The sequence below is a fragment of the Candoia aspera genome, chromosome 1, assembly GCF_035149785.1.
Source record: "Candoia aspera isolate rCanAsp1 chromosome 1, rCanAsp1.hap2, whole genome shotgun sequence".
NCBI classification, from domain to species: Eukaryota; Metazoa; Chordata; class Lepidosauria; order Squamata; family Boidae; genus Candoia; species Candoia aspera.
The window spans coordinates 55305152-55322008 of NC_086153.1; the positions used below are offsets into that span (position 1 = coordinate 55305152).

Below are 16857 nucleotides of genomic sequence, written 5' to 3' on the forward strand. Positions count from 1 at the left end.
TCCAACCTGAAGCAGATTCTCACAAGCAACCAGAAACAACAGGAATATGATGCTAACATAGGAATTAGTTCCTACAGCAAACCTGGATGTCTGCTTTGCCCCCATAGTTACATCACTGGCCCCAACAGCTTCACACCCAAGAAGTAAATTAGAGGTGCCTACAGTGGTGTTCCTCTAATGCCATCATCTGCCAGCAGTGCTCCTCTGGATTCCACGTAGGACAAACAGGCCAGACTTTGTACAGAAGTATTAACAGACACAACTTTGACATCAGGACTCAAAACATGGACAAAGTAATACCAGAGCATTTTAATTTAATTAATTAAATTTAATTTACTCCACCCAACCCCAGACCACCTCTGGGTGTTGTACAATAAAACCATCAGAATAAAAATAGAATACAATAATTATAAAAAAAATAAAAATAAATAAACAAGAATTGATGGCAAATCTGGCTAACCACACCCACACTCAATCTGGCAGGTCTTTGGCCACCCTAACCCAAGGCCTGGGAGAACAGCCAGGTCTTTAAGGCTTTCCAAAATGCCAGCAGGGTGGGAGCAACACAGATATCAGGGGATCTCATTCCAGAGGGCAGGCTCCACAACAGAGATGGTACACTTCTGGGGTTCCAATAGATGACATTGATAGAGCACACCAACTGTTTTAGATCAGACCGCATAGAACAAAGGCAGTCCATCATGTAACCAGGTCATAGCCAGCACCGAATCACACCTGGAAAAATACCAGTTACCAGAACTCTGCTCCCAAACCAAAGGTATCACATGGACATACCAAGACATGCCCTTCACTGCTCATGCTGCTGGACCATTCCAGACCATTTGAAGCCACCCATGTAAAGCGCATTGCAGTAGTCAAGCCATGAGGTGACTAGGACATGAGTGACTTTCTGAAGGGCCCCCTGATCTAGGAAAGGGCACAACTGGCACATCAGATGAAGCTGTGCAAAGGCCTTCCTGGAACAGGAGCTGTGAGTTCAGGAATAGTCAAAGATTGTGCACCACTCTTGAATGGGAAAGTGGACCCCATCCAAGTTTAAAGATGGAATATCCCTAGTTCTAGGTGGTAGGATCGAGTCAGAAAATGGTTCTTCTGGGACAGGCACCTGGACAGAACCTCATCAGCCTCCCTCGGCCAGCCTCCTAGAACACTCCATTACAGATCTCAAATTAGCTGTTTTGGAACAATTGGTGGAAAGACTGCTGAATATCTGAGTAAAAACACAATGGTTTTTTAATGCATTACAAATTGTTAATTGATAACATACTTGTAATCTGTCCCACATGTAACCGGCATCTGCATAACCACTTGTGAAGTAAGTTTAATAAATGTTGCTAGTCTGCTACCAAACTCCTTCTGATTGTAATGATTGTAACCCTAATAATGACATTGCTTGAAAGTTCATGATGATTGCAACTGGTTGCCATCTATCTCTTTATCTCCTTCTCTGCATTTCATATTTAGGGTTTGACTGGAGTCTCCACTTTAAATGGGAACAACTTTCTCCAAAGCAAAAAGCCAAGCGAACAGACCCCACAGAGCCTATCAAGTAAGTGACCAGATGCGGAATAGGAAAATCAAAGCAGCCATGAGCTCTCTTGAAAGAACAGTGGAAAAGGGTCAACTGCATACTAAGGAGAGTGCCCACTAACTGTTGACCCTAAGCATACTAAGCTATTGGAAATCTTTTCTGAAACTTCAATTGAAGGAAGTCTAAATACACATATTTAACCATTGTTTCATAAGAACATCTTCGATTACCAATAGTTTTACTAATTAGAAGCAAAAGAAGCATACAAAACATGATGGGATTCATGCAGTTCCTTTCTGATGCACCAAAGAAATTAGCACAGAGCTTACAGTTCTGTTTGAGCTTTTGAGCAGAGTATGGGTGCTTGCCCAGACCCTTCACCCCCAGGTTCCTCTTTGGTCAATAGGTAAAGTTCTCAATGCAGTAAGTTCAAGCTCTTTCATAGCTCCAAATGCCTCTTCAGACATTCAACTCACATGTGCAGGGATACTGGACTCAGAACTAGAGCACCCTTCACCCCCTTTTAGCTCTTGCATGTTCAAGGTAAACTCTTTTAGCCCTTTGTGTATGGGATAAAACTGAGATTCCAGCCATCTAATTGCATTATGGAAATCTCCCACTACCACAGTGAGCCTTCAGAACTGGAAAACTGTATTGTCTGCTTCCCACCAAGAAAACTCCTATAACTCCTAAGTTAGTGCAAATAAAATTGAGGCATAACACCTCTGTATGCAAGCAGCCATCTTATTAGAAAGAACTAACAAGAAGTTTTTTAAGAACTGCTCTTTGTCAGTCAAGAGTGCAGGACCCAAAGTTACAGGAAAGCATATTCAGGATTTTTTTCCCCTAACAGTAAGAGCAGTTGGACAGTGGAACCAATTATTCAGAGAGGTGGTGGGAGTCAACAGCTACAGGCTAGACAGCCATCTATTGGAGAGGCTTTAAATTGGATTCTTTACTGAACAGGGATTTGGATGCAGTGGACTTGGTGCCCCTTTCCAACTCTGTAATTCTCGGTGCCTCAGGCAGTCTGATGCCTTCCTGACAGGACTTAACTCTTCATTCACCACAGCATAAACACTTCTCTTCCATTCTGGTCCTTTTTGCTGCCCATGGTAGTAGTAGCTGGAGTGGTAGATCCTCCTCCTCCTCCTCCTCCTCCTCCTCCTCCTCCTCCTCCTCCTTCCACCTTACAACATTCCCTTATTTGAAACTGCCCCAGGTGAAAACACACACATACATTTTCTTCCTTATGAAAGACTTTATCGTGATCATTAACCAGTACAGTTTTCTTCCGTATACATGTAGTCCACATTTAATGACCACTCATTCAGCGACCGTTCAAAGTTATGACAGTGCTGAACGGGTAGTACTTATTGACTGGTCCTCGAAGTTCCAGCTGTCCCAGCATCCCCACAGTCACATGATTGCAATTTGGGTACTTGGCAACCAGCTCGCACTTATGATGGTTGCAGTGTCTTCCAGTTATGTGATTGCCATTTGTGATCTTCTCTGATGGCTTCCCACACACAAAGTCAATGGGGAAGCTGGCAGGAAAGGTCATAAGTCACTCCAGTAAGTTGCTCGCACACTCCCCCACCTGGCAGCAGCCACCCATGGCCTGGCCACGCTCCCAATTCCAGATTACATTGCCATTGCTTGGGCAGGAAAACCAGATCATGTGTGTGACCACACACCATCCTCCCAAGATGTTGCAAACAAATGTGGGCCTGTCTTCTGGCAATATGGCCACTCACATGTGCAGGGATACTGGACTCAGAACTAGAGCACCCTTTACCCCCTTTTAGCTCTTGCATGTTCGAGGTAAACTCTTTTAGCCCTTTGTGTATGGGGTAAAACTGAGTAGTTTTATTACAAGTCCAAGTAAGAGTCAGCCTAAACATTCCTCCACTCCAGTGGGTCCTAGCCTGTGACCATCAGACAGGCATCAACACTACAGCCAAACCAACTGACTAACGGGGACGATCTTTCCATGGCTCCTGCTCTCTCTGCCATCTTTTGTCATATTAATGGTATTGGGAGTCCCACTTGGGACTCACTTAATGACCCATAATCCTTGCTTAACAACTGCAAGGAGGAATGCCAGGTTTTCCGTTGCTGAGCAATGCCGTCATGAGATGTCAAACTTTACGACCACATCACTTAGCGATGGAAATTCTGGTCCCAATTACCATCATTAACCAGGACTACCTGTAATGGCAGAGCACTTCCTCCTGCATTTATATAAACACACTAACTTGTCAGGTATGTGTGTTGCTCCCTTCGTACTTCTTCAAACTTCCTTTTAACAAAATTAATTCATCCTGGAATTAGACCCTGGGCCACGTGTAGTTTTCATCTTGTTCCTGTGAAGCCACCAAGTGAAGGGTTCTGCTACCTTTTAAGAAACAAACTGTATTTTAGATAAGGTATCACAGGAAATCCCAGCAAGTTACCAAATGTCAATTGTATGTATGTGTGTGACCAAATGTAAACTGGGTGTATATGTTGTATACAGGTGCGCATGCACACACACAGACACACACACACACACACACAGACACACACAGAAGTGGCATGTCTGAACTTTTCTGTTAACCACAGTTTAATTACTGGAATGCTGAAAAGTCTCTTTGAGACATCAAACCAGGTAACTAAAGGAAGGATGTACCCTATGAAGTGGCTTGTGTGGCAGGGCTTGGAACACAATTTCTTGTGTGACTCATCCCACTTAGTACTCCTTTTTTTACCTTTGTTCTCAGCTAATCTGGAGGAAAGTGGGGGGAAAAAATAACTCTGTTTTGAAATCAAAATTGAGCCAATTACAAATGCCTTCCATAAAAGCCCTTTCTTTGTCCTCCTGAATAAATGTTACTCCCTCATTTAACATGAGGCTTCTACCAGGATAGGTACACAGCCCCCGTGAAATAATGTCTTGTAAATAGCCCCCAAGTGCTAAATGCATTTTTAGCTTGTAAGCCTGTAATCAGGGCTGCAAACTTCAGGCTAGTAGGGGTTGTGCTGATAAATGCATTAGCCACACATTGCATGCTGGGGGAGAGCTATGACAGGAAAATACCAAGGGTTTTTGAATCATTACTTGGACACAAAATTTAACGTGCATCAATATTTGTATGCAGGTGGAATCTTTTTCGAATAGCAGACTGCATTCTGTCAGGGCTAATTTTCTAGTGACCAAACATCTGTCATGAGAGAAATTAAAGCAGAAATTGAGCAAGATAGGCACTGCCCTCTCATCTACTTCCTAAAAATTCTCTTTCATGGACTCCTGAAGATCCACATAAACTTCCATGTCAGATACATTCATGCAAATACCCTTTCTTATACATGCCAGGAAACCCATTTAGACAAATACGTGTTCTGGCCGGGTTGGTACCTTGTACTAAGTCAAGAGGTGTTTAATCTTAATGTATTGAAATCAGTGATTTGGTTTACTAATTAATTGGGTTTCATGTCATCTTATCAAAACCAAGCAAAACACATTATGGGTTAATATGGTTTGTGAACCCCTCCTTCTGACACACACACACAGCTGCTTCTCCTTATAGTGGTTGGGCTTGGGGAAGGCTCCCACTGCCTTTGATGACAGGTGTCAGACTTCACTTGTGGCACCCTGGACTGTAAATGGTTAATCCCAAAGGACACATCTTGCAGAGATCTGAGTAGGAAGATTTAATAGGAAGAAGTAACAACACATGAATTCTGACAAATACTCTGCTTTCAAATGGGAAATTATAGACCAGCAAGTTAAGGCAACAGAGTTTTGGTTCTTCTTTTTCTGAGTAGCATGCTACACTTTCCCAAGTCTCCGGGTCATGAGGGAGAGGGATATTTTTGGAAGGGAGTCTAACTTTTTCATCCCCACCAGCAATCCCCACCAGCAATACCACAAAGCCTTCTTGGGGTTTTGATGGGGATCATGATCTTGCCAACTGCAACTCCTTCAAAAGCAACATCCTCTCCCCTCAGTGCAATTTGATTTAAAAGATGTCTTTGGCCACACTTATGTCAAAGGACGAAGTAATATTGATTGGTTTCTCCCCCTGCTCTTGTGTTCTCTGCATCTATTTCATGTACCTAATACTTTCTGCAAAAGAGTTGAAGTGAGATTTTTTTTTCTCTCTTTCTCAACCATTCAGGACTCCTATCATTGCTGGGGGGCTCTTTGTAATTGACAAGGCCTGGTTCAACCATCTGGGAAAATATGATGCTGCAATGGACATCTGGGGTGGGGAGAACTTTGGTAAGTCACTGCCACTCTGCAGCTATGGACAAAGGTTTTTTAAAGATTTAAGGGGGGAGCTTGGCAGATCTGAATATGAGAGCCTCTGTGATATAGCGGTTAAATGCTGACTGGCACCAGGGAGACCAAGGTTCAATTTTACCCTCTACCCTCATCCACATAAGCTCATTGGGTATGAAGGAATGTGGACTTGGCCTTGGGAATGGAGAAGGAATGAGTGAATCATTAACAGAGGACTTTCAGAAAAATTACTCAGTCCTGAGAAAGAGGAAAGTGTGAGAAAGAAAATCAAAATAACCCCACTTTGATTTTATTTGGTATAAGATGAGGCAGGGGAAAACTCTGACAGGCTTTCAAGGTTTTGTTGTTCTACCCTGCAACAATAAAGAGCATTCCTGGAATTCCAGCTGTGCCTATTTCTTGACCATGCCTAGCCTGAAGGGATGACACTGGGTGACTTGGGCCAGGCGTCTATCTCAGCCCAAGTCACCTTGTAGGATTATTGTTGTGGGGAAAATGGGAGGAGGGAGCACTATGCAGCTAAGTATGCCATTCTGCATTGAAAGGAAGGCAGGACGTAAATCTTCTTTCCTGAGAGGAAGGCAGGATGTAAATCTAACTCATAAATAAATATCACACAAAAATTTATTCCTCTGCATGGTGAGTTGTTCTTTTGGGTTTGAATGTTCAGATTCTTGGTTTATATATAGTGAGTCGTGTTCTATGGTTTTTAGTTCTGCTGTTGATTATGTGTTTTTGTTTTTAACCCTCTTTACACATTTGGGAAATTATTTGCTACTCAGAATCAGTGTGATTGGAGAAACTGATCAGCCCAGTGGATCAATCAGTCAATCAATCCCAGTTATGATTTCCCAGAATTCAAAATGAACGGAAACTCTTTCAGTGCCTTTGTTAAAGTGCCATCAGTACATTAAAAGTTCCATTACTGCTAACCCTTCCTTCATAATGCATAGACAAAATTTTTCTTTGCCTTCTACCACTATCAGCAGCTTCACACTGGCTAGCCATGTGAAGAGGCAGACGATCTTTTAGCAAGAAGACAGGTGAATGAAAAAAGTTGACGCTCGCAATTCTGCCACAACAGCAGACACTGGAGACATTTTAAGAGAAAGAAATGGGCCATAACAGAGTTAATTCAAAAGGTCTGGTAGGGTTTCCCCATGGGATCTCTCTAATTAGTGCAGTATATTGTACTAACATGTCACCTGACAGAACTAGCTCTCCTTCTGGGGAGAAAATTTTATTGTGGCCATGGGAGGGCCTGTTACATGGGTGGATTCCTAGCATCTGTTGTGTTTTCTGGATGTTTTATGCTCTGGCAGCATTTTTGGTTTGTTTTTAACTCCTGGATACCCACAGGGAGTACTTCAACATCTAAGTCAATAAAGGGAAGTTAGGAGCGATAAATCTAGGCTGGGTGCATCATGTTCCAGGAGGGCAATATTGCTGCTCCTTTCAGTCTGCTCCTTTCTTCTGACTTCTGGTTTACAGGAATCAAGCAAGCATGCCAGCCCACACTGCTCAATCACTCTGGCTTAGCTCAAAAATGCCGCTTGGTTTTCAGGCTCCGTTCAAGGTTATGGTATTAGTCTAGCCTTTAAAACCCTCAATGGCTGGGGCCCTGGATGTCTTCAGGACAATCTTCCATATGTCCTTCCCATATACTTTAGCTGACAGTTGGGGCATTAGCTTCAGATCCTTCATCAGCAAGAAGCCAGGCATGTAGCTGCTGTGAAAAGCCTTCGTGGGGTGGGCTGTACCCAGCTACCAACAAAGCAGAGAAAAGCTCCAGCACTGGATTGCTTTACGTGGTACACAAAAACATGTTTTTTCAAAGACATTTCATTAAGAATTAATGGACCTGTATTATATTTTGGCTTTACAGAACTGTGTTATTTGTTTGGATTTTTGAGACTATTTTAAATATTGATTGCATTTTCAGCTTGTTTTAAATATTGTTTGCTACCCAGAGATCCTTCTAGGCACTAGGTGCTATATAAGACTTTTAAAATAAACAAGCAGTTCTTTGCAATCCTTTAGCTTAGAGCAGAGGTACATAGCCTGAAGACCTATGACCCAAGTTCCCAAAGTTGGTGCCATATTATAATTGCTAATGTGATAGAATGGGAAAATGATGAAATACATGCCTTAACATTAAGGAAATACAGCACTTAGGATCTAAAGTCCAAAAGGTGCTTTGGAATGGGCATGAGTATGAATGCCATACCTGTTGGCACCTCCATAATAATCTGTGTCTTTTATTGGGCTCACATAGTAGCTGCACAATTTCAGGATAATGTTTGTTTCAGTTAAGGAATCAATAACATGCCATTGCCTGCTCTGAAGCACATTGTTGTACAGTATTCTATTAATGCTTCCGTAACTCAGACATGTATTTCCTGGGATCATGCACTACCATGTGAATTGAGGAAAAGATGCAGCTTCTTTATAGAGGCACTGAATGATGTGGAGTGCATGTCCACACCTACTCCAAAGCATCTTTTCTGCTTTGAAACTGAAGCACTGCGCATCCCTATGTAATATGTAATCATATTTAACTAAGATTTGTTATTTGCTTTTAACTCAAGAAAGAAATAAGCCAGTGATTGCAGAGAAGACATAAACCTAAATAAACCTAGATGAATATAAGTTGTGATCACCAGCAAGAAAAGCCAAGTGGGAGTGACCAAGACTCAGTCCCAGCAAGCACAAAGTCAAAAAGGCTTTGCCATATTCTAACTAATGAACTAGTTTTATGTGATTCCAACTCCAGTAGAGGAGCAGAAGAGAAGATAGTTGAAAGCTATGAACCATACCATCACCTTAGTCCTTTGATGATCAAAGGCAAACTTGATGTAATAGGAAGAGACACATCCTTGATCAGGTCATGGCCATTTTAGTCCAGGCCAACCAGATGCTGCAAGTAGCACATACCCCTAGTCCCACTTATGCTCCATGGTGGTGATAATGTATAGCCACCATGCTTAGCAGCCAGTGATGAGTTTTGGATAACACAAACATTAAAAAGTGGTACCAGCAACCTAGGGATCTTGGGTTGTCCATATGACAAATTTATTCTGCCTCTGTTCTCTAAGAAACTCCCAGACTATTGAAGGGGACAGGTAGTGACATTGCCTGCTCTTGTGCATGCCTGGAAGGGTTGATCAAATTGGGTGGGTTTGTTGCTGCTCTTATTTGTGGCTGCAACAATGCTATAGATCAGAGGAAACTAACTGTGCTGCAGCTTTGAAAGAGGAAGGGAGGCGTGGAAATAGCAGGAAAACAGATCTTAAGCTGGCAGTAATACTTTGACACCTCTAGGGAGTGTGGCTAGCAAGGAAAAATAATCCTTGTCTTCGGAGATGCAACAGCTTAGTGAGCCAGTGAAACAGATGCTCCTGTTCTGTAGTAATCTCATCCATTGTCTCCTTCTCCCCTTGAAGCTTTGCACATTAGTGTGTCTTTATACAGTACATTTCCTTTCTTAATAAGTAGGGATTGTATATTCAAATATTTGTGGGCCATGCTACTTCTTGTTGAATTGTCCTCCCCCAATGAAATTTCCTCTCATCCTGAATCAAGGACATATAATCAAGCAGCCCACGAAATATCAGTGCTAAAAGTGGAAAGCCAAACTAGCTTTGTGTGTTTGTGTGATGGAACTGGCCCAAGATCTAGCTTGAAAAAGAAAAAAGAAAGTTTGCAGGGCTAGTGCAGGAAGTACATGCAAATGGATAACAGGTCTGGGGAACAATGCAAAGCAATGAAGCAAGCCTGAAATGCTAAAATATAGCCCTCTTTTTGGAAAAAAAAATAACAGAGGGCAGTCTTTTGTTGAAGGCCTCTGTAAATTGCAAGCAAAAACCTAGAATAAGAGAAGTCAAGTTTCCTATCTGAGCAGGATAGAAAGAGTATTAACAATTTTTAACTTTGGTATTGGAGAAGACTAATAGTGAGAAGGGTAGACGGAAAGAGAAAAAGAGGATGACCAGCAGCAAGGCGGGTGGACTCAGTTACAGGGGCAATGGGTGCACTGTTGGAAGATGTGAGGGACCAGGTTAGGGTCAGATCAGTCTGGAGAAGGACTATCTGTGTGGTTTCTAAGAGTAAACATCAGCTTGATGGCACATAATCAATCAGAAGTCTCCCATCAATGTTTAACACCTGTACTAACACAGCTTAGATCCTAATTTACAGAGGATGTATCTTCTCTTTAAAGGCATCCTCTATTTGAAAGGCTGTGCAGCCCAAGAACAGTTAAAGATGAGGAATCATAAAAAGGTAGAGCAACAGCCATATTATGCTGCTCCATCATTGGTACTGGCACAACCAGTAAGGCATGCGGGTTACTTAGTCACAGATGTTATTGTTGTTATTAGTAGTAGTAGTATAAATATTCATGTTATTTATTCAATTTGTCTTCCCACTATGGCGAGATGCATAGTATTCCTATTTAAATTAAACTGTGTGTGTTTGTCCTTGAGAGTACACTGAGGCATTTTCTCTTTTGGGGCTTTGTGAACAGTCACCCAGGGAACACTGAGCAAGATTTTTAACCTGCAGCAAAATTCCAATCTCACGGGTTTCACAGTGGGCTAGTATCTTTGAAACAGAGCCGGACTCTGACTTAGCTGTTAATTGTGAGCTATTGGGGTGAAACAACTTTATTTCCATAACATCATTGCACACATTGATCTCAATGGACCTCCTTACTGCTTTAACCAAAAACTGGCTACATAGTGTACCTGTGGCAATAGACTTCATGTTGGGGGGAAGAATTGTGTAGGCTAGCCTGTTTCCAGTCTGTGTCAGTTTCTCATTCATAAATTCTATCCTGATGTCCAGTCTTCATGAGCAAAATTATTTTGTTAGAATTCCTTCTGTCCTTGGCAAAAGTAAGCAGGACTTGATACTTTGGCATCTCTTTTTGGCATCTTTTTCCCTAGATCGCTTTGTTACAATTATATTCATTTTGCCTCCTGGCCTGATTCTTTTTTTTTTTTTTTTTACTTGCTAGTAAAATCAGGATTTGTCATGAAGGGCACTGGTTCTGTATTGTGCATGGTCCCAATAATTACAAGTATTGGGAATTGACATGTTTCTCCTGAGATGTAAGCTGCTAAGGGGCCTGCTTATAAACTCACCCTGGATATCATCATTCACAATGTTATATGGAGAGTTCAAATGAGCAAATGTCAGGCTGGTGGTACAAAGCTTTGAAAAGCACTTAAGACGGCAGAATGCCCAGAAAAGTTCTTGTTGACAGTAATGAGTTTGCATGGCTTGATGTGAGAAAGGGTAAAGTCAGGGATAAGGCAAAATCCGATCTGGTCCCGGACTTTAAAAACTGAAGCTAAGCCTGTCTTTTATAGAAATCTCCTTCCGAGTGTGGATGTGCGGTGGAAGTCTAGAAATCATTCCCTGCAGTCGGGTTGGCCATGTCTTCCGGAAGAAGCACCCTTACGTCTTCCCAGAGGGAAATGCCAACACCTATATAAAGTAGGTTTGGGGTGGGGTTTTTCCTTCTCACATGGTCCTTACTGAAAGTGAAATAAATTCTATGGAAGGTCACATGTCCCAAGCTCACAACCCAATGGTGGGATGTGTAAAAGTGTGGGTTTAATGCTATAGTTTAAAGTATATATACGAATATCACATTAGGAAGAATGAAAAATAGGTTGCAGGGAAACAGTGGAAGTTCTAAACAACAAGTTAAGGAGAATAGAATGGGAAGCCGATGCTACTTCTTTAATAATGAAAATTGTCTCCATCAGTGAGGCTACAAAACATGGGTAGATGTGTGTGTAGCTGATGTGCTCAGCATTTGGAGGAACCTAATTTTTAAAATATTTGGCAAGAATGCTGCTGAAATTGTGATTGTATCTTTTATGCCCAGCCATGACAGCTGGGGTTAGGTCAATCTAAGTGTTACATTTGAAGTGAGGTGTAGGCAGACTCTCCCAAGAGATTTCCTTCCTTCATAGGATACCTGAATTTCTTCTATTGCCATGGTGTTCAGTGGACATGAACTAAATTGTCTAATTATGGCTGTTCTGATTTGTGCTCAGCAGGTCTAGTTTCAACACATGCCATGCACAGGGAAAGTCTAACTCCACTGCTGTTGACATTAGGCCCAGTATTTTTCTCTCTCTCTTTTTTTTACATGTTACACTACTCAGCAAGTTCTCTGATCAGTTTCACATTTTAGGAATGCAAGTCTTCTTATGGATAGTTAATCAAAGCAGTAGAGCACATGAATAGAAATTGCAAAGGGAAGAGGGAATGTAGCCTTCTTGAATAGACCTTAAACTTTCAATGAATAAGATGAACCTTGAAGAACAGGAGAGGTGAGAGAAAGAAAAACAAACAGGAGACAGACTGAATAAAGAAAACTTTTCAGTGAAGGTCTATGAGCCCAAACTATTGGATTCCATATACTTCTTCATATATCTCTATCTGCTGCTAGACACCAATTCAAGTATGTCAAGGTTGCTCTTGAGAGAAACAATAGCTTTGCTGCTGAGTGCAAAATTCATACATCACCCACTTGCAAAGGGTTGCCACACCTTATTCCAAGAAGCAATCTAGGTACTGTAGGATTCTTAAAGAACAGGGAGAGAAGATTGACAAAACCCCACCAATTATACTTATTTGCTAATGCATGCCTTGAAATCATACCCTTTTTCAATGCCTGAGTGTGTGGAAAGAGAGTATGTATTTAGTTGTTTGTTTATTTCACTGCGTACTGCCAGAATCTGGAGTGATTCCATTTCTAAGCCTGTGCAAGGCATGAAAATTGTCTAGTCAATATACTGAACAAACGTAAGGAATTTTGAATTAGTGTTACCTTCTGCTGATAAAGAAAATACAAAATACAGTCTCACTGCATAATATTTTGCTAATCCCTTCCATCAGGTTTTATATGGAAGACTTCTACTGCAGTCAATCAGTCTTGGAAATAGTACCATTAAAGTTCAGGTGCCAGGTTTGCATTTCCGCACATCTGAAAGCACCTCTTCCAAATCAAATCCAAAGCATTGTACATCCATTTAATATATACAATCTTCTCCCACCAAATTATAGGCCCATTTCTGTGTAATGAATCCACTTTTCTGGTATATCTTGGTAGTTATCTATATGATTAGAAGTTACATAACTAAACTGAGGATCTTCAATCAAATAAGCCATGAGCTGTGGCACAAAGATTATGCACTCCTTTTGCATGAATCCTAATTTACTATGGGACCAAATGTGTATTGCATAGTACCTGCAGTATTTTTGGCATTCTGATGCCTTTACCTAGCTTGTTATAGGCAGACAGATGAATATTTCAGACCTGTAATCATCACATCTGCACATTCTGTTCTAGGTTGTCTCTTAGGCTGGTTTCCTGATTATGTACTTGATGTACCTGCAAGCATTCCTTTTGCTAAGTTTTCATTCTTCCTTTATCACAACTGAGCAAACTAGCCAGGAAGCTGCAGTTAACTCTAACATCCTGTTTCATGAAGTCTGGGAATTTTGAAACAAAGTCAGGATTTGAAAGACAAATTTTAAGCCAGGTTTGTGGGTTGGCTTCTACATTTGACTTGTTTGGAAATTGGTGACTATAGTTTCCAGTTTATATATAATGGGAAACTACAGTTAATTACCACTTCTGGTTGGTTCTGGGGCAAATGTAATCATAAACGTACATCTAAAAAATGTAATATGTGAAACAGTCTTTAAGAACCCTAACTCTATTGCTGGTCATTTTTTTCACCTAGATCTCTCAAGAAAATGAAGTGCCTTTTCCCCTCTCCATTATCCCTGCAGGTTTTTATGAGAGGTATCAAAGCTCTTTCATGCATGCTGTTCTTGTTGTTCCTCCTTCATTTTAAAAATGTCTTTTCTTAGAAACACCAAGCGCACGGCAGAAGTGTGGATGGATGAGTATAAGCAATACTATTACGCAGCCCGGCCCGCAGCTCAAGGGAGACCATATGGAGAGTAAGTGCCCCCCTCTGGCAGCGAAGGAAAACAGAAAGCAACTCAATTGCTTGATATGGTAGAACCTCATTATTGTTTTATTGGAGCATCGTCCAGCTGTTGGGATGCTTGCTTTTTGTTTCTCTGGGAACAGTTAATTAGTTGTTAATAGTAAACAGATGCTGCAAGGATATGGGTATACAGTCCTAGCTGCCGTTTGTGGAGGGGGGGATGATAGCTTATATAAAAGCTGCTTGCTGATCATATTTGAAATATTGGTTTGTTCATAAATGAAAACAAAATGGCTCATCTCCTCCTCGTTTCTCACGTTCGAAATTGTCTCAGATAAATTCCAAGGTGATTTCTTCTTTTCATAACTGTCCGGCCCAGAGAAGCAGAATCAGCTATCCTTACTAATGAGTTAGCACTGTGAACAAACACTACTCCAGGGCAAAAACAAACAGACAAATGCTTCTGTCTGCAAAAAACCTGACCCCGAACAATAAGCGATATGTGACTCAGGGAGTCTGAATCCTTGTTTACATATTTGCCCCCAAGGCAGCATTGATCTATGTCATAACAGTGGCTCAGAACTGGTGAGGATATTTATTCCATTTTCACCTGCCATTTTCCCCCATTTTTCTTTTCTTTTTCACTGGGTTGTTTTATAACTGTATAATCTGCTCAGGTGATGGGCATCTGAATACCTTGGTCTTTCTACTACCTAATGTTCTGGGACATTTGTTCTGTGACAGATGAAATCCTTCCTATTACTTGTAATAATGTGTTATACTTTGTAATTACTTCAGTTCAGCTAGCTCTGCACATATCCATGATCAAGCAGTTAGCAATAGCACCAGTTATATATCTGGGGGGGGGAAAGAGAACAGTATAGATTTCCTGGCATGGAGTTTGGATGTAGACAGGGACGCATCATTTTCTTGGCAACAGCACAAAACTGGTGTTCGTTTTCTTCTAGGATTTCTTTTTTTGTCCAATTTACAGTCTATAGCCCTAGGATTTCTTCAAGGTATCCTATCTAGGTATTAGGTTTGACTTTGCTTAGCTTTTTTGAGATCAACCAAGGTCAGCTAAGTGTTTCCATCTGCTCTGATTATATATTAAAGGGAAAGTTAAATCCAACCCATCGCTTTCTTTGCCAGCAGTTTTTTACTTATTTTCTTTATGCCATTTAAACTTGGGGACTGGGCTTGGAGTCATGTGTGTAGCATTCGTTAGATGCACGGTTCCTCATCCATGTTAAGATATATGTGCACAAAAGTTACTTCCTGTCATATACAGTATGCCACAGTTAGGTGTAAGTAGCACTGCTATCTTAGTGAAAATTGCCAGGCCAAAAATATTTGTGGGAATTCTTATAATACCATAGAGTGAAAGAATTAACCAATTTCCCTGTGGTCCCAGCCCTGATTCATGACTGCTTTTGTAATATCCAATGAAAACACATAACCCTGTGTCCATGTCAACTTCCATATTCAGCTATTCAGTCAACCTAGTCATATATACAGGACCAAATTTAATCAAAAATGGTTTGTTTTTACTTGGAGCCAGTCTAACCTCTATGTATAAGTTATTTCACAGCTGGGGCACAACCACTGGCAAAATCCTATTCACAAGTGCAGGAATGCAAAATTTATTTGTTGATAGTATAGTAGAAAGGGCCTCCTCAGAAGAGCTCAGATCATACAGTTGTTTTCAAACCAGATTGTGACCACATGTGGAAAGTAAATACCCTCTATTGTCTTGTCCTGTGATCACCCAGACATGCAAATCTTACTTGTAGCTGATAACCTGAGCCTGGGAAATAGCTAAGAGAAGAACAGGATACACTTTTTCACACAGTGTCTCTCAAGCGGACAGGAAGTTGATATGGGCTATTTAGCTGGCAGAAACTTAATAGCATTGGAGTTGGACTCAGGTGGGGAAAAGAAGAAAAATGACTTAAGTAAATATAGAATTAAGCAGTCTTCGACAGCTAACAAAAGTCATATCAGAGAGGAGGATGGCACAGCAAGGGATATGTATATCCAGCACAGATATCTAGAGGAAAAAGGAAAGCCAGAGACAAAAAATAGGATCAAGTATTCACTAATCGCTGGAGGTTGCCAGTTGAGTTTAATTAATGTCCTTGATTAACTCTTTTGGAAATTTAGTACAGTTACACTTTAAAGTAAGCACAGTGTCATTTTAGCAGATGCACTACTACTGCTGTCAGAGAGTTAGTTAATTTCTGAATTGTAACTCAGGTCATAAAGTAATTTGCTACATTTCTTTGAGGAAGTTGAAGCTTTCTGTGCATTAGCTGAATCCATTTGCAGAGATATCTAGCTGAAAGACTCATTCTGGTAGATAAAGCAATATATTTCTATCCTTCTTATGCTAAGAATAAAGAGAAAGATTAGAATGACATACAAGAAAGACCTTGTGTGCTGTATTTTGCCTTATCAATCTTTCATGACACAGACTCTAGGACTACATTAATTGCATTGTAACATTATTTTAAGGTTGATTATTTCCTTTACCTTATGTGTTAATATTAGACACACAGTGCTGCATTTGTTAATTCTACTATGCCAGGGTTTATTTTAACTGCATTACTGAGCAAACCATAACATCCTGGTTCACGGATAATACTAAGCCATAAATTGGGGTTAGAAACCACAATGGTTGGGGTCACACAGCATTTTATCCTAAAACAAAATAATGGCTCAACGCAATGTGTAAATCCCATTAGAAATAACTAATAAGGGAGGGGAGTGGCTTCCAGATTATCCTATTGCATTTGTTTATAATGGAATCTAACTTTTTTTCTGACCCATTAAAACTTGACTCCAAGATGTAACAGGATGCACTGCCATAACTGTATTTTCCCAATATGCTCTTTTCAACAGCATTCAGAGCAGAGTGGAACTGAGAAAGACCTTGAAATGTCACACATTCAAGTGGTATTTGGAAAATGTCTATCCAGAGCTTAGGTACTACTAGTTTCTTTAAGAAAATATATTTAGCATATGTCACTTGCCACATGAAT

General features: G+C 40.8%; 1 protein-coding gene across 1 annotated transcript in view; it reads left to right on the plus strand.

Moving 5' to 3' along the window:
* Positions 1 to 16857, plus strand: part of GALNT14 (polypeptide N-acetylgalactosaminyltransferase 14) — a 294843-nt gene that overhangs the window by 265173 nt on the left and 12813 nt on the right. The window contains exons 8-12 of the mRNA XM_063304437.1: positions 1486 to 1570; positions 5713 to 5816; positions 11210 to 11336; positions 13734 to 13826; positions 16718 to 16801. Coding sequence (XP_063160507.1) covers positions 1486 to 1570; positions 5713 to 5816; positions 11210 to 11336; positions 13734 to 13826; positions 16718 to 16801 — 493 coding nt within the window. The remainder of the gene's footprint in view (positions 1 to 1485; positions 1571 to 5712; positions 5817 to 11209; positions 11337 to 13733; positions 13827 to 16717; positions 16802 to 16857) is intronic.